The following is a 27,371-nucleotide window of genomic DNA, read 5'->3' on the forward strand; positions in this document are numbered from 1 at the left end:
AAAAGTTGCACGCTCAACTTTTTTACTATTTCCCCTACACCATTAAAATGCTTATAGTAGATGCATTTTGCAGATTTCTATTTAGTTTGCACAAGGAAACACTTGAAAAAGAAAGTGTACGTACAGAAGAATGCCAATCAAGACGATTTCTTTAGTAGACATTTCCAAAACACTTTCTTAACCACTTTCACCGACAGATTTTCTCAAATTCTCTCTACATGTGGTACATAGTTGTCTCAGGTAAGACATATAAACAGTACTTCCTCTGAGTTTTATTCCTAATTGGCTTAATTGACCCAAGCTGTAGTTCAGACTCTGACCTGCTGGTAGCACTGTCTCAGCGTAAAGCCGAATGCTCTGAGGCCCGTCGAATGACGAGCCAACTTCAAGATCCTGAAGATTCTCATCAGACGCATGATCCTCAGAACCTGACCCAGCTAAAGATGAGAGATAAATCACAGAACAAGAGCAGATAAATAAACTTATGTCTGATTTCTTTTTTTTTACTTTGCCACTCTAAGTCCCTCTTACCTTCCCGACACGTCCCACGTTCTCGATGTCTCCTGAGTGAGGATGGATGTCCTCTCCCTCAAAGTGCTCAAGGATCATCTGCAGGTAGTGAGGCAGGATGGCGACCAGGTCGACCGTGTTCAGCATGCTGCGTCCAAAACACATGATGTCGGGGGTGGAGACCAGGCGCAGCAGGTACTCCAGGGTGAAGAAGGTGATGCAGATAGTCTCCAGGTGCTCGCCGTAGAATCTGCCACTGGGCTGGCCTGATGCTGTCTGGGGAAAAAAAACTGTTTTATAATTTAAAAAACCTGGTTTAAAATGTTTGTTTGATTAACTATCCATCTGTAGAAGCTCTGATGGTGAGAGAATGAATTACTGAGGTTTGTTTTTCAGCACTCAGCTGGCAGTACATTAAAAACATCTTTAAACAGCTTGTCTTTGTTTTATGACATAAAAGCCCTTATGTGTCAGCTGTAAACAAATCTCTATTTACAGATTCTACATACAAATGTAGAATCTACATACAGTATCTGGAGCTTAGCAGATATGCCGCCCGCTCCATGTATGGAGGCTATAGTCCTTGTTGCAGAGTCTGTGGGTTCGAATCTGACCTTGGACCTTTGCTGCATGACATCACCCACTCTCTCCTCCCAACATTTCCTCTCTCTTCAGCTGTCCTGTCTAATGAAGGCAAAAAGGCCAATTTTTTTTCAATGTAGAAAACGGACGATGGCTGCTGATGGGATCCCAGATTGGCTTTTAAATGATCACCAAATGATCGTGTATACTTCTGTTCATCTACAACCCACAACATAAAAAACAGTGTTTGTAATGTTTATCAAAGATTATGGAGCAAACATAAAGACAACATAATTTATCTTGTCTATAGATTTGCTGATCCTTTTTAAAATATATTGAACGGGTAACAGAACCTAGAATCTAAAAGATATAATGAGCTGGAATTCAAACTGTTTCATGTAAATACTGGAATATGGGACTTTTAAATCAGTGTTGATTGAGAACATGTTTTGGTTTGTATCATATTCAAGTCTTTATTAACCCCTTCTTTTCCTATAGGTTAATGAAGCAACAATCTCAAACTGTATTAATGGAACACATTCGCCTCTCTCAGACACATCACAGTGAAAATCACACAAAGTCAAACACACCTTGTACTGCATCTCCTCCACAGTGTTGAGCGTCATGGCAACAAGCGAGATCAGCACGAACATGGAGGAGGCGACCCCCATCAGTTTGGCGGTGATCGAGGAGAACGGCTTCTCCATCAGGTTCCAGATGATCTTTCTGGTCGACCCGAAGGCCATGTCATGAAACAACTCCTCGTTCTCCTCCATCTCCACCTTATAGGGAAACATTTTATAACCCAGTCAAAAGATTCAAACAGGAAAGACATAAGACAAAAGCCTGTTTCAAAAATACAGAAAACCCATCTCAAAACTCTTTCACATCTCATTGAATATGAGGACAACAAGTCCAGATTTCAAAATAAAATACTCATTCACAGGAAACTGGTTCAACAAACTGCATCGGAGTGAGACCTCTGTGATGGAAACATCTGTCTACATCTGTGCCAAGACGCAGCTTATTCTCCATTCTCCATCTGTTAAGACGCTGCAGTCGAGATTTATAATCTAGGTCACACTGACAGAGCCAGCCAGCCAGCAGATTAGTGACAAAATGTCACAGGTAATAAAAATAGAAAGACAAGCTCCTGAATCAATGACTCTGGTAGGTGATGTCTTTTTAAACATATGGTGTCAGGAGGGGGGGTATATGTACTCACTGAGCAGCACAAGAAACTACCTGATTTATGAGCTAATGTTAGTGCTGCTCCTGTTTCCCCCATGGTTCATGAAGTCTGTCTCATCTTTGTTATGATGCTCTCACCAGAGATACACATATCAGCAGCTCTGCCTTAATTGTGTCGAGCTTGCAAACAGGGAATCATCTCATAATTTGATGCTTTTTACAGATTGATATCTCAGTTTAAATTATATCAGCTTGTATTATAATCAATGCATCACAAGCTGATGTTCGGTAGATATTATTAAGCATGTAAGCATGCATGAACTTGTTAATAAGCAGTAAAACAAGGTAAACCTGAGTGTACTGGAATATCATCAGTATTACAGTTGACCAACCTACTTCTTGTAGCCAATATGATGTAATATAATGGGGCTAGTTTAAGCCGATCACATATATTTCAATGTTGGCATGTGTTGAAATAAATATACTAATTTTTTAAAATAGAATCCACCAACTTCTTATATTAAGACTTGTTTTGGGGCTTTTCTGTTTGTATTTCAGAGGACAGTGGATAGAGTAGGAGATCAAGAAGAGAGAGGGAGAGTGGGGAATGACATGGGGGAAAGTAGCCACAGGTCGGACAGTTCAGACAGGTTGAATCCAGGCTGCCTACTTGGAGAACAAAAGCCTCCGTACATGGGGCGCTATCGCCTCAGATTAACACTCATCTGCAAGAAGAGGATCGATGAGAATGAATAGTTTTGACTTTTTGAGGACAGTTTTAAGATTAAGAGAGGATGGATAGAGGGAGAGTGGGAGAACTGGGTGATCCAAGCAAGAACAGTCGGTCAGAATATTCTGCAACTAAAAGTTTATGTTGAATGTACTAAAAAAACTCAGCGACGAGGTGCTGCAGTGGGATTCAAAAACTGCAGCATGTTGTTGTTTTATGGTTAAGATGATGTATCATTGTCTATGATTATAAATTATTTTATAGATAAACTTTAACAAAGTGTTATTTAAGATGTCATGTGACTCTCTCCATCTCTCACACTTGTGATGTGTCACAAAATGTCACAAACCTCACTGGCTAACACAAAGGCTCTGATAAACCTGTGTTGTTTCTTGAGTCTAAGTTGCTAGATCCCTGCAGGTTTAAGTGGAAGACGCAGATATGTCAAAAGTGAGTCAGAGAATCTGGAACCAGCCTCTGGAGCGATTGGTACACGTGTTTATCTACCTACATACACACACAGCCATCCTACCTCTGCTATCAGCTGCCTCTGTATTTTCAGCTGCTCGCTCAGCTCGTCCTGCCTCTCCTCGAAGGAGATACGGCAGCAGCGTTGACTGTTTTTGATTCTCACGCCCCAGTAGTTTATCTCCTCCAGGAAGTTTCGGGGACACAGCTCGTCTTTAATGCACAACACTCCGGTTCTGATGAAGAGGACAGACAGGAGGTCATGATCCAGGATTATTAACAAGAGGTCAGCCCCATTTTCTAATGCTTTATCTGTCATTAGTATTTTATTTGAACCTGTAGAAGTTGAAGATGTTGTGGAAGATTTTGGGGTCGCGGTCGAAGAAGAATTCTTTGCTCTGGACGATGTAGTCGTCACACAGGGCCAGCTTCTTGTTGTGGTCTGTGTATGTAGCCAAGCGTCCGATCCTTGTCTTTGGATACTGGGCAGCCAACCTGTAGGGCAAGAGGTACACCTGCAGATGTGGAAAACAGAGGACGGCACATTAGACGCCTTTTAAAACACTGAGGCTAACAAAACATACAATTAAAGGTCACATATTGTGCAAAATAAACTTCACCATGTTTCTCTAACACTAATATGTGTCTCTAGTCTGTCTACGAACCCCCCAATGATGAGAAAAGTCCATCCTCTCCGTCTTCTGCCTGTTCCACTTTTCAGAAAATGTGTGCTCAAACAGGCCGTTTGGAGATTTTCCCTTTGTGACATCACAAAGGGCAGTAACCCCTCCCCCAGGTGGGTGACACTCCCACAGCTAGGTGTTTGTTCTGCCCTCTAAGTCTGCCTTCTCACCGTAAACAATAGGACACGGAAAGAGAAAGACAGAGTACACCCAAACCCTTCCAGAGAGGGGGCGTGGTCAGACACAGCTCATTTACATATTTAAAGGTACAGACACAGAAACAGCCTGTTCTGAGCAGGCCTGAAATAGAGAGGTTTGTAGACATGATCAAATACAGGATCAGAGTGGATTTAGAAACTTCACACACATGTTTTGGGGAGCTCTGAGACTTATTTAAACTGCTTGAAGAGGAGGAGAATATGTGACCTAAAATCTCCTGTAAGGAGTTTTCAGCAGGTTTTAAAATAGACTGAAATTCAATGCGTCTTCATGACCTGCTAAAGCTAACAAGACCATCAGTGATAAGATTATTTCTATAGGTCATTTTTAATGGCTGTCACCAAAATGTCATAAATTCAGATCCATGTCCACAGAAAATATGAACAATTGTTGATATGTTTGAGTGTTGAAAGAAAGCAGGATGAGAATTTATATATGTTAATAAGGCCCTTTGTCAAAAAGTAAAGACTTCTTCTTGAAGTTACCGTTCCTCCAACGTTGATGTTGAGAGTGAAGTGTTCGGTTGGAGAGAGCAGCAGGTGAGAGGAAGACATCAGACGTCGATCCTCCTCCTCCTCCTCTCCATACTCAGCATAAAGATCATAGATGTCCCGGCCCAGATCCTTAATAATGAAAAAAGAATTCATAGTCTAGTTCAGCAGTTTAACTCCACATCTTCTACACAACATGAATGATAGCATATGATGAAATAATGAAACAAAAAAGGGCAGACTAGGGAGGACGTATGGATTTGATATAAAATAGCTCAGAAGTACTGAATAGATTTATATATTCAGATAAAATAAAAAATAAAGCTGTCTTCATTTGGCTCTAAAGAATTTGAGTAAACTTAACTCTACAGAGGAGTCAAAATCCACAGAAGTCAAGGACATAAGAACAACAGAGAAAGACCACAAAAGAAACAAACTAACAGTAAAAAGAAAAGTTTCTGACCTGCATGGAGCTCCATGGCTTGATAAAGGTGTTGCAGAAGTCCAGATAGTCAGCCGATTCTTTGATGGCCTGAGTCCGGCTGCCGGGAAACAAACTCCTGCTCCGGGCTCTGATGTGGGTCAGCATGGTCGTTTGTTTGTTTTTTATCCTAAAAGCATGCAACCTGCAAAGAGACACATCCTGGCAACATCCTGGTGACTCCAACAGCGTCTATTCATCAAACCGCCGCACAACATCTGCATCACAAGCATACAAACGGTTGATCATGCATGCAGGACGGAGAAAGTGTTTTTACTTGACTTCAGAAAAAATCAGGTCACACACACAGCTGACACTCAACACACACACACACACACACACACACACACACACACACACACACACACACACACACACACACACACACACACACACACACACACACACACACACACACACACACACACACACACACACACACACACACACACACACACACACACACACACACACACACACACACACACACACACACAGAGTGTAATGATGTAGGAAGTGACTCTCGTCTGCTGCGGCCGACTGAGATGATCTGGGTGCTTAAAGTTTTAAATACTATTATCCTCTTTTATCCATCTCTTGATCTCTTTCTCTCCTCCCACTTATCCCAACAGCTCATAACTTTACAAACCTGCCTGAGAGGGGCTGGACAGCTGAAGATAAGGGAAGATTCATAAATCACTATTCTGTTTAATAATGTTGGCACAAACTGACGTAACACTGCAGACAGGTTATCAAAGAAAAGAAAAGACAGTGACTGTGGGGCTGGAGTAACGTGCTTTATATGTGTGTGGGGAGTGATTTCCAGAGGGAGGGGGCCGCTATAGAGAAGGCTCTGCCCCCCTCAGGTTCAGAGCTTGGTTCTGTGTGACGGCTAAGGAAGGGAGTGTGACAGTGTAGGAGATCAGGGAGGTAGAAGGGGGTCTGGTGGTTGAGGGCTTTGTGTGTGTGAGGTGCAGGAGACGGTACAGGACAGGGAGCCAGGGGAGATTTTTCAGGACAGGTGTGATGTGTTCACGGGAGCAGGTGTGGGTGAGAAATCATCATGGAGAACATGTGCTGAGACTCATTAAACACAAGAACAGTTGAGGTTCATGAGGATATTATTTGACCCAAAGTAATGGCCAAGTAGAAATGTTAACCTGAGTTTGAAATCAGGAAACAGGGCATCACTACTGCTGTATTCACACATACACAAAACTATGTCTACCAGCTACCCGATGAAATGTCCATGTGAAGTCAGGGTGAGCAGATCTATGAATGCAGCAGGTAAAAGTCAGTTAGATACACTACAGGTCAGTGGGAGGGCCGAGGGGGAAAAGACATTTATATCTCACAACCAGTGAGTGACTGGTGTGATGTCATGTCTGTAGTGAAGCAGCTTCACACTCTTTCCTCCTTCACCAGTCACCAGGATGTTCTTTTCTACTCATTTGTATAATCTGTGAATATGTACAGTTACACATAGACCCACCATTGATGATGGGTCTAAGTCATGCCCTGTCTCCTGAGACCCCCACCCCTAACAGGGAAACAACAAGTCAGGGGCAGGTTGTCCTGAAAGATTCTAGAAGGTGTCAGGAGTTCATGTGTTTAAACAGCTTTGTGCATACACATCTGTTGTCATGTCTGTATATGTTTCCCTGTGCTGGTTGTGTCTTTCCCTCTTCTGATGTCTCAAGCTCTGTTCAGGTGAGGCGACTTATTGCTCAATGAGTGGCACCTGGCCTTGGTGCTTATAAGCTCAGTGCTGAGTTCAGGAGGAGGGGGGGGCTGCTGTGTGTTGCCTCATGTTTTGGAGAGCTCTGAAACTTATTTAAACTGGTTGAGAATATGTGACCTTTAAAATCCATTTTGTGTCAGCACAACCTATTCTGTGTGAGTAAATTATGTTGCATGACCACTGTCATTAAAGAAGGAGGGGGAGTCGGGTCATCTGGTTAAATTGAGTGGTGACGTCAAGAGATGTTTTACAGATGTTGAGATTTGTTTTTTCTTGCCGATTACTCTTTAATGAAGATTTGCCGGCACACTGCCCACAAGTCATTCTCTTTACATCCAACTACAGCCTTTAAATTTCAGTGGAGATTAAGCCTCGCTGCAGTTAAACAGGGATAATGAGCAGATGGAGCTGGATCCTTTTCTAATAAAACGCTTTAAGTGCTCTTAATGGACTTCTTTAAAACACACACACACACACAGACACACTTCAATGAGCTGACGTCACCCAGCCTTGACGAGTCTTCTTCAGCTCATCTTTTTGCATTCTTGAATTTTCTTACCGACCCGCAACTCATCCTCGTCATAAACTCGAAAGGTTTATTTTTGTGCTTTTTATGTCTTTATTTAGAGCACACTGTGGACAGAGTCAGAAATCAGAGAGAGAGAGGAACGACATGCGGGAATGGAGCCACACATCGGTTTAGAACTCGGGCCGTCCACTATGAGGACTGCAGCCTCTGCACATGTGGTGTACGCACTAACCACTAGGCTACTGGTGCCCCTCACTAGTTTGACAGACTGTAATTCAGTCAAACTTTCTATAAAAGTAGTTTCAGTCTCTGGGAACCAGTCTCTCATGGTTTCTGTTTCCTGCAGCTCAGATTTGGAATAATCTCCCAGATGATGTTGACTGACCACCTTTAAGTCACAGCTAAGAGCTCTCTACTCAAAAGCCAATACCCTGACTAGAGAATGACGTGAAGTGACTTATAAATACTTTACTCCTGCTCTGTTGTATTGTAAATATATGTCCTTTATGTTTTAATACTCAGCTGTTAAATTGCTCCCTAGTCATGTTTTATTTCTAGGTTCAGCACTTGAGATGTGTAAAAATGTTTCATGTGCAGCCCCCCTCACTCTCACATCTCTCCATTAGTGCGTGTGTGTGTGTAGCATGTTTAACAACAAAGTGTATAAAGTGAACTTCCCCCCCTCAGGATTAATAAAGGAAATCTTCTTCGTACACACAATGGAGGCACGCTATCATCCAAAATATCCTAAAGGATCTAAACTTCTCTCCATGGGCGTTAATGACCAAAAAGAAACTCCTGTCAACATTCGCAGATCTTCACATTCACACAGCACGCATGATAGAGAACACAGGGATGCAATCTTTTGAACAATGTTGTAGATTAGATTTTTTTAATTCTCAAGTGATTTGCAAATCAGTTTCTTCACAGATACAGACCTCTTCAAGTTCCCCTCGCTGTACAAGGCTAGAAAAAGTTCACAGCAACAGCACATAAACATACAAAATAGTTTTACCAAATTCAGTTGTACTGTTTTTTTTTTCTTGTTTTTTTTTAAGCTTTTACTTTCTTGTTAAATTACATCTGAACTCTAACCCACGATGCCCAACCTTAGCAAAAAATCGATTTCAAGTGAAATGTATACAATCTTATTTACACGAGGAACATTTGATCAAAGTGCATTAAAGAGAGTCCTGATCGAACGTCATGATGGAGATCTATGTACAATGTTTACAAATGCTGTAACCATGGTGATCCTTACATAGCTTCCAATAATAATAATAATCATAATAATAACAATAATACTGATTGAAAACACAGCTTGTAAGAATGCACCGCAGGAGGTACCGTTTGAGAGAAAACATAAATAAAAATTAACAGATAGAAGAAAACTTACATCGCATTTTAACCGCCAAAAAACAGAATCGTACAGAAAGATTCACACACAGGAGCCTGCTGGATTAAAGGAAGCAAGAAGTACAGTAGGGACCAAGTTCCCCCAATCCTCTCCAGTCTGAATAAGGTTCAAAGAGGAGTCTGACAGTCTTATATGAGAGTGTTAACGGCTCAGATCCAGTTTTAAATCCCGTCTAGCTCCATCTCTGCATCCTCTCGTCAGTTTCCAGTTCAAAGCCCCGTGAGAGTGGACACAAAATTGTGGAAATTCACGCAGTTTCCGCATGTGTTGCAAAAAGATCGGCATCTACTCCTTGAAGAGGGCGGGGCAACCAAGAAGATGGGAAGCATGTGTCCAAGGCCCCGAAGATGAAAGCAAAAAAAAAAAAAAAGAAAATCCTCCACACTTCAGAAAACAGTTATGACACTTAATTCACTGCAGTATTCACATAATAAATAACATTTCATCGGGTCATCCTCTCCACAGGTGATGACATAATGCACTTCAGAAGGCATGTGGTCGTACTGTAAGGGCTGCTGCTGTGGCCGCGGTTAAAGACAACCTTTGGCATGGGAACGAGGAGGCGCCATGCAACGCTGCAGGGTTGCCGTAAAAAAACAGACGATCATGATAAATCGTCTTCTGTGCTCACTATCGAAATCTGGAGACAGAGAGAGGGAGAGGGAGGAGAGAGGAATGATCGGCTCATTAAAAATATTTTCTTTTCTGTTGAGATGAGTTGAGACTGCAAGAAGTTATGAGTGACCGCGAGATAACTGTTGTTAGTCATCTCCAAGCAGAGACTGAACAGACGGTGCAATCTGTCTACAAACCGGTCGTACATTTTTTGTTCATATTGAACCCTATAAATACACCTATATAATAACCACACTGCTGAACTCATCGTATATATTAGTAACTGGAAATATTGTTTTTATGTCTTATCTTTAAGTCACTGCGCTTGCACATAACCTATTATTCCTGTCCTACCTTGTACTTGTATTGTTTACTTTATAGCTCATTCTTAAATTATTTCTATACTTCCTACTTCTGTTTTGTGTCTTAGAGCAACGGTAACAACCAAATTTCCCCCTGGGATTAATAAAGTATTTCTGATTCTGGTTGATGTAGCCGCTCTTAAGACATTTAAACATGTTAACCTCTTTTTGATGGATATGAAGTTGAAGTTCATAGATATGTGTGAAGTTTTGTTTTTATCCGTTTACTTTAGTATTCATGTCCTTAAGATCATTACCCTGTGGGCCTTGATTACTATCATGCATTGTTTTTTTATTTCATGTAAGTCACCATTGAGGCTCAGTGGTTGACTATGCAGATGATCTAATATAATTCAGTGCTGCTGCAGGAGGTGTCAGTTACATGCCTATAAAAGTGATATAAACCACATTCAGCATGTTTGATAAAGTCATTCGTCCATTTTGCCTCGTGAGTGTGGGCCTTTTTGAAAGTCCCTTATTTATGAATCTGCCTGTGAGCCATTCCTAAACAGACGGCATAATTATATGTTAATGCCACTCCACAACAGAGACTTGATGGTTTTTGCAATTAGTGAAGAAAATATGTGCATACATTGGAATCAGCAGACGGCCAGAATAGAGTTAAGAAATATTAGCATATCGGCCAAAGTCCAATATCATGAATCAAAACAAAGGGATGGAAAAAACCCAACTTGTGTATTTCAGAGGAGTTGCATCCTGCAGCTATTTACCCTGTGTGATGTATTGAGTTATTTTTATTGTATTTTTGCATGATTTTTTAAATAATTAATTTGTAAGCATTGCATAAAAAAAGACAAGAATAAAGATCTTCCTGGGCGTGTGATGGGACAGATGTTTTCTGCTGCAGCTGTGAGAGTGATGTCAGAGGTTTGTGTGCATCTTGCGGCTCTGGCCGGGCTGAGGTTAATCTGTTTAATCTGTGTACAGAGAGATGTGCTCTGTAGACAGCCAACAATGCTCTAAGGATTACTGAAGACCACGGGGTCACAGTGAGAGTAGTGAGATCAATGACATGCAGTCTTCATTCTATACATCAGGATGAAAGTGATGCAAAACAACACAAGAGCTACTTCAGTTAGAGAAGAGAGCTCGTTATTATTTTCATTTTGTGGATTACAATTAAAAGCATATATGCAAAGACGTTGTGCAGTTGTTTACTCACAGCTGGGTACGTGTGTCCCACATTGGCGCCGTGCCGGGTGATGTCTATGTTAAGATCTTCTTCGGTGGTCTTCAGGTAGACCGGGTTGTCAAAGTTCATGCTCTTCTGGTTCTTCAGCTGCCAGTTTCTCCACATCAGGTAGCCGCCAGCTGCAGACATCGCTATCAGCACTGAGCAGAGAGACAGATCAACACATCAGTCAGATGAACAGTAATTAAATATCAAGGCTGATAAATCAGGAAATAACTGGAGTTACAGCATGTGGAAGTGTGTGCTTGCATGTAACCAGATAAATATTGAAGTTTGATCTTTGATTAGTCCACAAAAATTCACAATCTGGACCCTAAAATCACAAATCACTTCCTACATACAGTTTCCCCACCCAGTGTAGTACTTTAAGAATGTTTCTTTGTTTAGATTTTGATCTGTCTTTCTTCGTTCTTAATTGATCTAAAAAACTTAAAGGTCACATTTCTGGACTGTGAAACGCCATTTTTGCAGAAAATATTAATGCTCCAAAGCCAAAGGTTGGATCAAAATGTTCCTAACATCAAGTCAAGCTATTCTTCATCTGAATGTTCAGCATGTCATAAAACAACTCGTCTTCCTATAGTGGTAATCAACCATTTAAAACTTCTACTTTGACATGGTGTTGTGGTCTACAGAGGATGTAGACATTAAACATTCCAGCAGAGGGCATCGTTAGGGCTCACATTATTCATAAATAACTGGATCATGGATAAAGATCAACAAAGGAAATAAAAACAAAAGCTTAGCAAACAATGCATTCAAAAGAAACATTAAGATCTAGGTCTTTGTTAAGCCAGGGTGTTAAAGCAGCCTGTCATTTATCTAAAAGGCATCCCAATAGACGGGTTTCTTTTTTTGTGTCTCCTTTCCTGTTGGAGATGTGATAAAGTCAGTGACAAAGACTTGTAATGTGGAGTTCAAACAGAGCCTAGCCTCAGGTCAGCTCTGCTAGCCGGTCCTAAAAGTGTACATCTTAAGACATTTCTCATGTGTGTAAGTGTTGGTGAGTGACTGAGGGAGTTCTCCACTCACAGACGGGCAGTATGGACCAGGCAGCAGCAGAACCTCTGGCTGTGGAGTCCACCTGGATGGATGATCTGACATTGGCTTCTGAAAGACAAAAAACAATCCACAGGTCAACACTTTTCAATGTAACACAAACTGAACCATCACTTGACATCAGTTCTTTGTCGATGGCAGTTTCACCATGCTGAAAAAGTGAACGCACACGCTCCACTGATAGAGGCTCCATAATCGCCTGAGTGGCAGGAGGCTGGGGAAGGAATAGAGCGGGGTTGAAAGGGTTAAAAGCTGACTAGAAAGTGTTAGAGCATTGATACCGCTCCGACAGACGACGAGAGTCAAGAGTCCATCTGATGTCTAGATCCCTTATTTAGAGTCAAACTTGTTAAAATAGATAAACATTGAACTAGAAGCTGATTTGAATGTTTGGGTGACAATGACTAACTGGTTGCATGTGGGCAGGATAGCAAACAGATGGTGATACAGCAGCACTATATTTAGTGTTGATGTAACATCCAAGTTACTCCTGACATTGTACAAGAAACGTCACATACACAAGATGATAATCCAAAGGTTCCTCATCTAACCCACCCTTGCAGTGATGAGAACCTGTCCGTTTCACACTAAGAGCTAGAAGTTTTGTTCTGCAAAAGTAAATACTTAAGGAATTGTTGTCATTAGTTGTTGTGCTCATTGTCAAAAAGTATAAACCAGCATAGATTCCCTCATCTGTAACCACTGCCGTGATTCTGACATTTGGCTGAACATTATTTCAGCAACATACAGGGAAGTCTTCCCTTGGTCAACATGATCCAGTCCGAGCGTGTTCAAGCGGCAGGACAGAATGTTTTTGGTGTTGGCCACGAGTGAGTGAGTGACATGACTGGCAAACAGTTCGTCTGAAAGCAGCGACAGAGACTTCAGGATAAAGAGAAAGATAAAAGTGTACATTAACTCTTGTTCAGCTGCCAAATGACTCTGAAGTCTGGTTTAATTCTGTGACAGATAGACATTTGTACATGATGTCAGTCAAGGAGGTACAGTTACAAACTGGATACAGCTTCACATCCCAGTGTTACTTTAAATCTTGCCCAGTGGTCACCTATGGTATTGCACCTGAAAATAACACTGCAGATTATAAAACACTTCAAAAGAGCACAATTATAAAAGAGACATCTGTAAGACCTGGACAGTGATGATAATGGATTGTTGTTTCTATAAATATGTAACATTGCCCTAAAGCTAAGAAAAGTGATTTTATACTCTGTGCCTTCATAATGACATTCAGTCTTCAGACGGAGCCAGAACACTTGGGTCGGGAAACAAAGAACACCGACAGCACTCGTTTAGTGCACCTAAAGCTTTGCAGCTAAATCAGGTGGCTAGAAAGATTTCCTGAGCAGCTCTTATCCAACTGATTAAGTGCCATGACCCAGGATTTACACTATAATAAAGCAGCTAACTGATCAATACAAAACAACTTAACAGTATCTAATGGGAACATTCACTCTGAAAGTACAAACATTTCAAATGCATCTCCTCTGTATTGCTTTTTTCCTATCAGGATTTGATTTGACTCCCTGTAAGATATTTAAAAAATCATTAATATTTACAAATCTTGATATTTAAATAATATGCATTTGTTAGTTGATCTCTCAATATTTTCGGACTTCTCCACCCCATTTGTCAGACTCTTCTTTAGTTCCTACTGAAGCTTACAGATGTGTAGTTTCATTCTTTAAAATGGACCTTATTCCCCAAAACAGCTGGGCACCGTGCTCAGACAACAAACAGACAGAAGCTTTCTGGTTCAGAATGAGAAACTAAATCTAAAATATATCAGGCTTCATGTGTCTTAGTGAGATCATTCATTACTTTTCATGATTACGTCTTTTTCGAGATAAAGGTGGTATGGTAGGAGAGTGTTGAAGGACATTTCTAGACAGTTTATAGAAAAACTGCTCAAATTAAGGGCTATATTTTGAGTTATGTGAAAAAGAAAACATTATCTGCAGACCTTTTTAAACAACCTGCGCACACAGATAATTTGCTCTTTCCCTTTCATTAAGCAACAACTATGGGTTAAACATGGACTGAGTTGAAATGGTTTTGTTTTGACACTTCCTTGTTTAGTCACTAGGTGGTGCTCTTGGACAATGTCTGCAGACTAACATCGGCTCATGCAGAGATAACGATGCAGATAATCTTCATCACAGGCTCACTTTATGTTTGAAAAGATGGCAGCACCAATAAACTCCTCTCCATCCAGCTCATGCCTCCAAAGAGCACACTGTGGGCTCAAACTATCAGAATGAACCTCATGAGAGGAAGTGTTGTAATTACAAACAAACAGGCACTTGTTAGAAAAAATCCTCTGCGGTCGGTCCTGTTGTTGCTCGTTAGGGTCTCGGTTTTAAGCTCCGTATTCACATTTTAAAACATGTGAACAGCTGAAGTCTCTTCTGACCAAAAACAGATTCAAATATCCAACAGAGACTCTGCAGTTCCCTCAGGTTGCTTTTCCCCCCAAAGCATTTTGTCTCAGAAGACTCAACAGGTGAGAAAAGCTCTGAGAGAAAGGTGTATTCTCCTAGCTGAGAATTCACCAGAGCTGTACGCAGATCACAGCACAAAGATTAATGTGCTAACTTCATCTGAGAATATATTAGCCATGAATTATTATTATATCCAGTGAGAAAACATGTAGAACATAAAAATGACTAAATTAAACAGTGGGTTCCAGACAAACACATTGAAACACAAAGAAGCAAATGTATGGTGATTATAATATTTCAAACGTAATCACTCAGGGCGCTGGTTTAGCTCAGAGGTTAGAGTGTGCGCCCCATCTACAGAGGCTAGAGTCCTACTCTCTTCTCTCAACATTTCCTGTCTCTCTTCAGCTGTCCCATCCATTAAAAGACAAAATAAACAAAAAAAAACTTGATCTGAGTTTTTGCAATACATTATCTAACACACTCTGGATGATCAACCACGATGTTTTTTTTCCCATCGAGGCAATAGCTGTGTCTGATGTCACTTACCATTTCTTTCCTTCATACATGGACAGTGCACAGCACATTATATTGAGAAAACCATGCCCTCCTGATGGGAACGAGGGTTAAAATGAACTAAAAAGCCTTTACATCTGGAGAAACAAAACATTTTAGAATTCACAGTAAATATTTGAATTGACCTCTGACTGAGAGATAAAAACAAACAGTTACCAAATCAATAACGTCCAGCCTGCGTCTCCATTCTTTGAGAAATTATCCCAACATAATGCAAGAAATGTATAATTCCTTAACACGGATTGTAGACTAATGAAAACAAACAATGCTCTGCCAACTTTAGACTGTGATACAACTAATGTCCCAAAATAAGAATTATTTGTGTGTGTCAAATGTTTAGTGCACAACTAAGATTAGCAACTTCACTTTACTGGATAACTCAGTAAAATAAACTAAATCCCCCATCAAGTATCTCTAACTAATGTTTTAATGTGTCATGGTTCCCAACTTCTGGTCCTAAAAAAAAAAAAAAACAGCAGAACTGAGCAACAGAGGAGAAGAAAAGCTGGAGTCAAATTAGCTCGTGCATACCTCAGGCAACTTGACCACGAGTTACAGATGAAGCATAGACAGACTTAAATCAGTTATCTCTCTAATGCATCGAGCCCTGAAGCTCATCTGTATGTGCGTCATAACTCAAACAAACACCAAAGCACAGGGAGAAGCCATCCTCACAGAGGCAGTGAGTCAGGGAAAAGAGCCAACCAAGGGTCATCGATATGTCCACAGAGCGCAGGAGACACAAGAGGTGATTTTAACATTTCAATTTAGCAGCAGAAGAAGAGAGAACATGCAAAAGAAACAGCAAATGCAAGAAAAAGTGAGATATTACTCAGTGTAAGGCTTAAAACCTGCTTCTGAAACCTTTGGAAAGGGAGGAGAGCAGTCACAACAGTATCATCAACAAAACCCAGCATGCGTTAAGACAAGCCACCATCTCAGAGCAGCAGGAGGAGCAGGCGACAGCTGAGGGGTTTTACCTGTGGATGGCTGTTTTATAGTAATCCCAGAATCCTTTGAAGGACCTTTGGTAGTGGAATCTGTCACAAAAAGAGCCAAGAGTCATGCTTTGTTAACATAAAAGCTGCCCTATTTTTAAACTGCATACATGCAAGTAGGCCTGTGAAAATAGATCAGATCTCTGGAGGCTAAACTAGTAAAACACTCAATACATGAAAGCAGGAATCCAGTTCTCTTCATCAGGAGAGAGAAGATGCAACACAAAACATTCATGACACCAGCTACACTGTGCAGAAGCAGAAGCAGTGTTACATCTCTACAAATAGACAAATGTAATGCTTTTTTTTGCTTTGATACCACTATTAACATTAGATGCACACAGGAGCTAGAAAAGAGGAGACATTCAGAAGCTTGTAAACTGGTTTAAAGAAGTGGTACACTGTGCAGTAAGGAGCATTGATCAGGTCCCCATCAGCTCCAGTACAACCAGTATAGACAGAGCAGCACAGTCAGATCAATAAGCTGAGGCAGCAGAGTGTTGCAGTGTTTACTGTAAAATCACAGGGCAGATAGGGCTGCAGTGTGGGAGTTGTATAATAATGCATATCATCTTTACCGACAGAGAAAACAACATGAAGCACAATCCCACTTAGACTGAAGAAGTCTGAAAGCCCTCTCTAACCGTTAAGTTTCCATCAATGCTGTATTGATTGATTGTCTGAAAGTTAAGACACAAAAAAGTGCAGAGATTTGAGACAGAATAAGCCACTAGAGAAAAATCCTCTGAGGATATTTTTAAGACTTTCAACAGTGAACTGGCAACACCAAAAGCTTTCAGTTAGATTCCTCTTTTTACTTACTGAATGTAAACAAAGCTGTTTACCATAAAAACATTAGAGTACCTTTGGGACTCCTAAACACAAATATACTAAACAAATATAATGGTGGATTGGAAAGGATTTGTTCATGATTAGCTTATTTAGTTCAGAAATGAGGTAGGACTTGAGACTGAAAAACAGTTTTTTTATGATATCGGTCATCATTTGTCTGACCTGCTTTAAAAATAAACTGTGGAAACAAGTGAGGTCCCAACTGAGTAAGAACACAAGAACACCTCCCTTTATTTCAACCTGTGATCATTGAGCCTGAAGGAAAACACTCCCCAGTCACCTTTACAGGCTGTTATGAGTCCCACTTTGGGTTCAGCCCTGAAGTTAGAGCAGTGCTTATTACTTTCTCTCACTAACAAGCTTATAGTCTGTGGAAGCTGAAAGCACACAATGCTCTACAGTTCCTATTCGTTACAGCTGCAACGGCTGTTAAAGGGGTTTAACATTTCATCTGAAGGTTTAGTAAGGAGCAACACAGACGCTGGCTGCAGCCCAACTCTGAGGGAAGTGGAGGTTCATTCAGAGAGTGACAGGCATCCCTCTTTAACCCCTCCCAGACTATTCACACTTTCACATAGAATCACAAACAGACAGGCGTGTGAACACAGGCGTACGAGCACACAAATGCAAGAAAACTCACAGAAGCACCTACACAAAATCTGGATCTGCATGCATGCACTCACGTACACTCTGCAGGAATAAAGACACTAACAAGCTGCCTAAAAATGCATAGACACACACGGGTTGGTTTATTCAGTCTTCACTGCAGCTGGAAGGAGCCTGGAGGCTGCAACAGATTCCCAAACAGTCCAGGAGGGGGAGAATCAGGCTGCAGGGACATTCACAACATGAAGCCAGTTACAGTTCTGTCAACAGGGCAGGCTGTACAACCAGCTCGCAGGTTCTTACTGGAGCAGAGTTCATCTCATTGTACAGTGTGATCCTCTGATACCATGCTCCTTTATGTCACCCATATCTATGGAGTTTCCAGAAAGAATTTGCCTCCCCAGAGCTCCTTATTTCACATGAAAACACTCAGCTTCAGGAGTTATGGGCTGATTTCTCCCTCCCAACATTGCAAAAAGCACGACAGAAGTTCTAGTCATGGTTGGTACCCATGTTTGTCCTAGATTATCTGTTAATGGTAGGGCATTCAGAAAGTAGTCTTTAAACTATTGCTAGGGGACAAAAGCTCGCAGAAAGTAGTGAAAGTATGAGTTACCTTTATTAACAAATATATGCAATATTACTTCAAATAAAACACAACACTGGCTACCATCACAGACAAACTAAAGAGAAAATGCAAAAGGCAGAATTACATTAAGTACGCCTTTCCCCCCCACACGCTTTGGGACATAGGTGTCATTTTTCAAACATGTTTTAAATGTAGAATTTAAGATGTGGATAATAATGTTATTTTCTGAGCCAAGACAAACATCCATCAAGATAGAGCTGTAGTTAAAGTCAAGCATTGCTGAACATCCTAGCCCTGAAGCTAACATGAGCTAGCATGCTGACCGATATTAAAACTGAAGGCTAAAAATCTCACCTGCAGTTTTTGCTGAAGAACAGAGCTGACTGAGCTAAACAAATCTCCTCTTTCTCATCCAGACTCATTTAGCTCTGTCTCATTCCTCGCTGCAAAGAATCCCTGCAGCAAGTTGTTGCACCATATTCATTTTGTTTACATCCAAGTCCACATGAGCTCATGAGTAGTACGTGCTCCCTGTGGCACACACACACTATGATCTGAATAATGTACTGTAGAGAAGGATGCCCTGACTATTACATCTTTTAATGTTCATGTTTGAACATCTGAAGTTTCTCCTTATGTGCATGATGTTGCAACTTGGTTTTTCAATCTTTGAGGATTGAAATCTCCTGTAGACGGAGCCAGCCTTCAAACATTTCCAACGCTGTGGTCGTTAAATGGGAGTCAAAGCAAATTGAGAAATATGCTCTTTAAATTAGTGTTTCAGTTTATTGCATAGAGATCTCCTGGCAGACCATCTTTCCTCTTTACCAAACCAGGAAGTCGGAAAAAGACTTGCGTCTTTTCCTTTTTTCTGTATCTTGTAGCCCTTTTTTAAATTCTGTTTACGGTCGTTTTTTAATCTTAAGGCAAATAGCATTAATCTGTGAAGAGACCCTCACAACTAATTACAGGGTATCTGCAGGTTTCAGCAAGTCAAATTTAAGACTTTTTTAATGGCACCTTGAATGAAATTTAAGACCGAAAACACTAAATATAGGCGATTGTTGGGGGATCCCGCTGTATTACAACCCAAGCATAGCATGTGTGTCACTCAATGAGACTCCCATGAATTGCGAGCCCAAGTAACGTGAATGCACTTGATCTCCGACCCAATATCGTACGTGCACGTCGAGTTGCTTATTTTTAGTGGCGTGGTTCAAAGTCTCGTCGAACATTAAAACAAAAAAAGACTTGTTGACGCTGCAGATTAGCTCGCTTCTGATGAAAGGCGCTAGTCTAAAACGAGCTATATAGGACGTCTTGTCCTTTCCAGAAGTAAACGTGCTCGCGATTTGTGAGTCAGGGAACATCAAACGGAAGAGATCTCCTATCCCCTCATTGGAGTTGTAAGACTGGTGCTTGACCACTGTGTTTAAAATCCACAAAACCTCCAATTTCAGTGTTGGTGTCGCACCAAATGCTGCTCTCAGGTCAGTGCTAGTAGCAGCGGGGACCGTTGTCTGTGGCGCTGGGCCCGGGGCAGAGACGCAAAACTGTGATATGGCTGGGGTCTGTTGGCTCCTGGCAGCGGTTTTGTGCTTTTTCGCACTGCACGTGGATCTCGACAGCCTTAACCCCCATGGTGCTGAGCTTGAAGGTCCTTTTGCACAGAATGCATCTGGCCTCGTCTGGGTTGGCAACAGACGTGAGCCAAATTCGAAAACGGACATCGTCCAGCCAACTCAATAAATTTGCACTTACCCATAGTCGCAGACTAACTAGCAAGCATGCAGATAATCATTTATATCAGCAGCGAGTAAGAAAGTAGCCTCTCTACATCTCCTTCTTGAAAAGTCCCGTGAGAAAAATAAAAATAATATATATATCATTAAATAGTCCTGCCCCGACAAATTTAAGACCTTTGAGTAATGTATTTAAGACCAGCATATAACATTTTTAATGAATTTAAGACATTTTAAGGCCTTAATTTTAGACTTTAAGACTTTTTAAGGATGCACGGACACCCTGAATTAAAACATGAAGCAGACCAAGAAGACATTAATGGAATAGTACTGAAACAAAGATATCATAAAGGAGGGAACTCAGCAAAAACTGTCAAAAACTTTGGGAACAGGCTTTCAGTTATTTGGAAAGCGAGGAGAGTACAGACAAATCGTCTTAGAGAATACTGTGCAGGCTAACGAGGTAGACTTTCATTCAGGAGGACACTGGTGCAGAGAGTTGTCAGGGAGATGTTCCAGTACTTTGTGTACACCAGTGTCTCGGTCTACAGTTTGAGACCAATTAGCAGAGTATGTGAACTGAATTCAGCTGTCAGGCTCCTGTCCGATGCTGCTGCAGCATGAAAAGACTAATGTATGGGAGCGCGGAGAGGAGCCGGGCAACTCGAGATGATAAACAACTGGAGCAGAGTGGATCAGAGAGAGGGGGGACCAAGTTTCCCAGATACTTTTTCAATGCAAAAGAAAGGACCCAACTTCATCCTACTAAATCAATAAAGTACTTTTTCCCCTCTCCTTTTACCTAGGTGTTCATTTTTCTTCCTTTTATAAACTACAGTACATACAGTGAGAAAATATGCACTGACAGCCAAGTAACAAATCTTTTACTCGAGTCTCATATGCTCCGATTTAGTCTTGTACGCTCTGCTCTAGAGTCTTGTGTAGCTCGTTTCACAGATGTGCGTTAAGCCTGAAGCGTTATTTACAAATCATGTCTGGTCACTGAACATTTAGAGACGTTGATGTAGGGACTTTGTTGACTACACTTTTTTGGGGGCTATAGTTTAACCCATTTGCAACGTACATATTTATTTAAACTTCGTCGACCTACAAATGTTGCTCGGTTTTTCTTTTATTTATGGCTTGAAGCAAAACAACAAAAACACATGTATAAACAATGCAGTTCCATTTTAGGCAGGAGACTGGGGAAAAAATGTTTGAGTTGTTCAACAGAGCAATGCACCTGCACACAAAGCTTCATCTGTGAATCCGCAAGTTCTCACATTTTCATGTTGAAGAACTTGAATGACCCTGACCTCAACCCCATCCACCACTTCTGAGATTAACTGGAATTCAAACTATGAGCAAGACAAGCTCCTGCAGCCAGGTTCCAAAATCATGCAGAAAGCTTTCCCAGAAGAGAGAAGTATGTCAAAGCAGCATGGGATTTTCAAAAGTGCTGAACATGAGATGTTAAATATTCACATAAGTGCGTTCCACAGCTGTCATGGCTCCAACACAGACATATCTACTAACTCAGGAGCCCAGAGAACTGAGAACAGCTCGGACCAGGACTGGACTAAAACAGCATAAAATGAACAGCGCTTAACAAAGTCCAACCCCGGGAGCCCACACAGTTCAGCTGTCAGGATGAGACAACAAAGGCATTTTCAAACAGAAGAGGGAGTAGACGGCTGCAGCAGAGATGTGAAGGAGGACGGTGTTGATACATGCCAAAGAGACACTGAAAAAATTGGATCACAACACCGACTGAGTCAGCTACTGTTCAGCTGTCAGAGTACTAACAGAAACAGACAGCTGGGTTTGTGGCTGGCATGGATACAGATAGGAGACAGCAGTCACACTGAGAACACGATCACACCAAAGAAACTTGCTCTAGTAGCTGAGAAGAAGAAGAAAAATCGAGGGAAGGACGAAACTAGCAACAAAGCCAGTTGAAGCTAAAGAATTAATTCTGTTTCTCACAGTTGATTCTGTGTTTTCCACGGTGAAAGCCAAGCTCCCTTTTGCCTTTTCTTTGTAATCAAGTCTTTACAGTGAGGCACATTTGAGACAAGCAGCATGGTCAGAAAGGATGAAGCAGAGAGCACAGCATCGCCTTTGTATGTACAGTCATTGAAATGCACACTAGAACAACCAGAATCTAAAGGTTTATCATTCATTTGATGGTTTAAAGCAATGCTTTTGGTCTGAGCCATACAATTACTGACGTTTTCCCATGATGCAATCCACACTGGCCTGAAGGCATCAAGAGGCAAATTAAAATCTTCCTACTGGGTTAGTGGTACAGGGTTTCCCCCCGCGGTTTCTATTTAAAAACATTCAAAATATTACCACTTGTATAAACTTATAAATCATAATTCTCTATGGATAATTCATATTCCATTTAACAAATAGACAGATGAGACAGAGGAGAAAAACTGAGTGAAAATAATTCATTCTCTTAATCCTTTTCTAAGTCTGATCCAAATAGTTTTCTTTGGAAATGTTGCCTCTTATGGCAGACATGTGAATTACATGTACTTGTTTTCGTGAAAGAAAATAATACAGCATTTTTTTGTCTGATGATGAATTAAACTAAAGTAACTTTAAAAAAGGTAACTCTCCCCACCTTCCTCTCTTCAATGTTTAAGAAAATATTCGGGAGGAGTAATGATGGGCAAATAAAGGATCTACACACTCGTGTTGGTTAATGTCAAAAGATGGTATTTAAGTATTAATAAGAATTAAATCTGTTGTACTTGTGCAGAATTTAAAGTTTTGTAGACAAATGAGAATGTGGGACATCTTATAAGCCTTGGGCCTGTTTCAACTAATCAGTTTGCAAGCCATGACTAAAATTGCCAAATAACGATTGCAGAGAAATTCCAGTATAATTTTTTGAGCACTACCCTGGGGTCTGACAGACTCGTGCATAAATCTCTAGTATTGCGTTGTGTAAAAAATAACTTAAGATGAAGCGACCTCATGATGCAAACTGAAGCTCCAGGTTCAGATATTCATGGTAATAAATTAAACACCAAACATGAATACGTCAACTCCGCCCCTGTGGTGCTGTGACTCACCTGGTCTGCAGCGTAAGCTGTCGGCAGCCAGCTCCTGACCCTCCGGACACACACAGGTGTACTTGGGGGAGTGTTTGTTGATTTGTGGAGCAGGTAGACACATGTAGCTACAGCCTCCATTTTCACCTTTCTCTGCACACCAGTTGGTACCTGCACACAAGAGTCAATAGTTCTGATTGCTTTGACAAATATACAAAAGGTATGAGTTTACTTTTAAACCAATGAAGCAATATTTCTCACACAGGCATTACAACAGATTGAGTCAACTCTTTAACAACACTAAGATGTTTTTTTCTGGGGTTTTCTTTCTATATTTTGGCAATGAATTGACCAACACCAATAAAACTAAAAGATGAATCTATAAGGATGATCAGAAAGTAGACCAGATTGCAGCTAATACAACATCCATTAGTACCTTCATACTGATTGATTACAGTATTCCATTCACTACCCTTTCTTAACTCAATGCAGCAGTTTCTATAAAAAAAAAATAATAATAAAGTTTGCTTAACGTAATGATACTAAGTTGTTGTGCCGTTATGTTACCGTGTATGCACACAGTCTGGACCGGTTTCCTCCCCCTCCCTCCCAGCAGGTTCTTACCTGACAGCTGGATCAGCTCGTGGTACACGATGATGTCCTGGGGGTCGTTCAGGTTGCTGGCCAGCGTCACCACGTCAGAGCCGGTGAATTTGTTTGCGCCGTAGATGGCTTCGTTTTCGCCGTCTGTCCAGAAGACTCGATCCTGCAGAGAGGCCGGAAATGTTTTTGTGTGAATATTTATGTGACCCTCTTTTAGACAAGGTAATAAGTCATTACATCAGAACCACTATAACAGAAGTTCACTATGCTTAAACAAAAAGTCTTTAAGAAATGACAAGAAACTATTTTTTTATATAAATAAAAGTTTTATGGTTCGTTACAACTTCCCCACATGACTACGATTATTTGTTTTACATCAATTCTTTATATTAAAAAATAGCATCATACCAACTAACCTGTTCCCTACAGATTTTTTGTATAAAGTTGAAACTACAATCAATTTAAGAGGTTTGAGCAGAATTGTTTTTTTTAATCTTCAGAAAAACACTTTGAAATGAAGAAATTCTTATTTTTAGACATGTTCACATCTCCTCAAACAAAAAGCACACGTCCCTCATGTAAGGCCCGAGTCCCTTCCACAACCTGAATCACTTGTTACAAGTCCTCCCCTCTCTCTCTCTCCTGCCTTCCCTGTCACACTCTAGATGGCTATTCGAAAAAAAAACTGACTCAATAATCTAAATAACATCACAAATTGAACCATCTGTGTGCCGAGACCATCTGCGTGGTGCCACTGCAGTGCGTCTTGAAAGGACCACCTGTCAATCAAAAACCTTCTTCCTTTGCACTCTTAAGGTCTCTGGTTTGGTCTTCTCAGCCTCCTGCTCATAAGTCATGATTTTTTTTTTACTGTTTATTTGCATTTTTCCCTCCAAAGAGTTGATTTTCTCCATGAAGGGACAACAAGAACTCGAGTGATGACATTGGACTGTTTCTCTAAGTCTTTACACTTCTATGAGCTCGACAAAGGACAACCTAAAACCCTGACTGCTGCTTTAATTCACCAAACCTAAGAATAAGCTGTGTACTTATGGATTCTTCAACAATAACCAGGCAGGTGTTCAGACATGAGCTGTAGCCTTACAGTCTGAATTTGAATAAATGCGTCATCATCTGTCTGAGTGAGAGCCCGTTAGTGAGGAGTGAGTGGGTGTAGGTGAGAGAGGCAGGAGCCAAATATCCAAGTGTCTCTGACTCAGAGAGATAACACAACACATGTGAAAGACACATCAACAATTTATGAGGAGAGAAGGTTTGATCAGGAGATATCAGTAAGTACAACGTATTAAGATGGAGTTCACAGGCCGTAGAATTACTATTTGTTCCATGGCGAACCACTGTCAATGTTCAACCCTGAAAACAGAAAACTTGTGTGCACGTTCTGGCAAAAATGCATACAGGTGCAGGACATCATCACGCCTCAGATAGATCGAAACGTTGCCCTGCTTCAATAAATGTTCCCATTGGGAGCTGAATAATTTTCAACCCTGCCATATTTGAAGTAGTGAGTATTTTCAAAGTCAATAACTAAAGTAGTAATATACTTGATGCAAGATTTTATCAATTAAGCATCAGTCATGTTGTCCTGTGCATTTCAGTATAGCTTTCATCTGTGGTGTATGAATGTGTATGAATGGGATTAGTTAAAGGGATACTTCACCTGTTGAAACATGAATCTGTATTGACATTGGGTCATACATGTAGTAGAAATGTGAAATACATTTTGAAGTTGGTGCCCACCCACTGATCTGTGATTGGTCTGTAGCTTCAGTGGTCGAAAATATGAGGAACTAGCGTTGTAGTTTCACCCCGCTAACCACAACAGCTGCCGATGACGCAAAATGACAATTTTTGCGTCATCGGAGGCTCCTTTTGCAGACAAGAAATACAAAGATTTACCATCTCAGAGGAAAATGAGGGCGGGATGCACGACCATTCAAAAATACTACCAGGTTTCTAATGATACAAAGCTTAATATAAAATGGGTGAAGTATCCCTTTAATGATGGTCACTTTACACAGCAGCCTCTACCATCAGTGTGTGAATGTGTAGGTGTGACCTAAGGTGTAAAAGTGCTTTGAGTAATCAGAAGACTGGAAAAGCATTATACAAGCTCAAGTCCATTTACCGTTTCATTAGATGGCACTCAGAGACATTTCAAAATCCCTCACATAGGGACAGTAACAGTAGAGAAAAGCTTTAACCATCTAAAAATAATGGCTACATAACAGAATCAAATGTTCATCCAAGAGTTTGCCTGGTTAAATAGTAAAGAGGCTCAAAGCTAAGATAAAAACTATACATTTGGATCTTTATTATTCTCTTGGAGAGGTGAAAAGGATCGTTAAAATGAGTGAGCTGAACTTCATGTGAGAACAAAATGTATCCATAAATCAAGATCAGGAACATATTCAGGTGAATCAGAAGTCTTGAGTCTTTTTTGTGAGACAATAACTAATACATGTGCAGGAGAGAATGTAAAATCTGTAATACCTCGAACACGGTGAGAGCGAATGGATGAGCCAGATAATCCGAGGACTGGAGGACTTTCTTCCTGTTGTCTCCATTCAGGTCGACGCTACAGAGCATGTGCAGCTTAGAGTCGACCCAGTACAGCCTGCCTTTGATCAGATCTGTGAGGAAGATGAAGAGTATGAAGAAAAGGGAGAAGAAAAGGGTTAGGTGAGAAATGAAAGACGGCGATAGAAGAAATAAACAGAAGAATGGAGAGTAGAGCGAGGACAGAAAGAGACAAGAGGGAAAAAAATAAGTATCAAAGATAAGAATGATAAAAGAGAAGAATTAAAGTGTGTTGACAGGATATGAGAAGAAAAGAGCAGACGGGGGAAAGAATGAAGTCAAATAGAAGAGAAGGAAGATGGAGCATGGCGGGCAGAGATACGAGGAGAGGGAGAGAGAAAAGAATAAAATCAATACAACATTTCATTAACGAGGTGGAATCGATGGCTTTTTCACAGTGTGCAGAGTGAAGTTCAGAAGGAGAAAGAAGCATTTCATTGTTTGATACGGTCGGGTGTTCGATAGTATGGACTGAATAAAACAACGGTGTGGTTAGATATCAAGCCGTGTTCACAGTACCGCACCATTGAAGGATTGAAGGAAGGGACGGCTGATAAACTGATTTGATCGATAAAAATGGAAAATCTGGATATTCTCTTTAACTTACTCCCCCGCTCCCCCCCCCCTCGGGCTCCCGTAGTTCACATCCTCCCCCCTGGTTTACTTCCTACAGAGAGTGGCTGGTTAGCAGCAGGTCTGTGGTAATCAACCACAGGTCATTTGCTGAACTTTCTCTGCCTCACCTGTACTTTTGCTGCACCCTGAAACGGTATAGTGCACTTTAAAATACAAGTTTACAGCTTTCACTCCAACCTCTAAAGGGAAACACAGGTTACTTTATTAACCTTAGGAGTTAGTCCTGTCTGTCATTTATATTTTGTTTTTTTTGGGGGGGGGGAGAATAATCGACCAAAATGGTAAATCTAGTTTTGTGTGAACAGATCAGATTTTATTTTCAGGCCCTCCAGCCCAAACTGAAGGTATTTAAT

The 27,371-nt window shown here is 40.9% G+C and overlaps 2 protein-coding genes across 3 annotated transcripts in view; both read right to left on the minus strand.

The window, feature by feature from the left end:
* Nucleotides 1-5,563, minus strand: part of kcnv2a (potassium channel, subfamily V, member 2a) — a 7,751-nt gene extending 2,188 nt beyond the window's left edge. Inside the window, exons 1-7 of the mRNA XM_061061760.1 lie at nt 5,338-5,563; nt 4,869-5,006; nt 3,818-3,996; nt 3,546-3,717; nt 1,683-1,874; nt 532-786; nt 321-437 (exon numbers count right to left, since the gene is read on the minus strand). Of these exons, the coding sequence (XP_060917743.1) occupies nt 321-437; nt 532-786; nt 1,683-1,874; nt 3,546-3,717; nt 3,818-3,996; nt 4,869-5,006; nt 5,338-5,463 (1,179 nt within the window). The 5' untranslated portion in view covers nt 5,464-5,563. The remainder of the gene's footprint in view (nt 1-320; nt 438-531; nt 787-1,682; nt 1,875-3,545; nt 3,718-3,817; nt 3,997-4,868; nt 5,007-5,337) is intronic.
* A 2,925-nt stretch (nt 5,564-8,488) lies between these two features.
* vldlr (very low density lipoprotein receptor) overlaps nt 8,489-27,371 on the minus strand; it is a 59,289-nt gene continuing 40,406 nt past the window's right edge. Inside the window, exons 14-20 of one of the 2 annotated variants that reach the window (XM_061061755.1) lie at nt 26,296-26,435; nt 23,803-23,944; nt 23,200-23,349; nt 16,307-16,366; nt 12,265-12,342; nt 11,203-11,372; nt 8,489-9,682 (exon numbers count right to left, since the gene is read on the minus strand). In XM_061061755.1, the coding sequence (XP_060917738.1) occupies nt 9,647-9,682; nt 11,203-11,372; nt 12,265-12,342; nt 16,307-16,366; nt 23,200-23,349; nt 23,803-23,944; nt 26,296-26,435 (776 nt within the window). In that variant the 3' untranslated portion in view covers nt 8,489-9,646. The remainder of the gene's footprint in view (nt 9,683-11,202; nt 11,373-12,264; nt 12,343-16,306; nt 16,367-23,199; nt 23,350-23,802; nt 23,945-26,295; nt 26,436-27,371) is intronic. The other variant, XM_061061756.1, reaches the window with a different exon arrangement.

This window comes from Labrus mixtus, chromosome 17, assembly GCF_963584025.1.
Source record: "Labrus mixtus chromosome 17, fLabMix1.1, whole genome shotgun sequence".
NCBI lineage: Eukaryota > Metazoa > Chordata > Actinopteri > Labriformes > Labridae > Labrus > Labrus mixtus.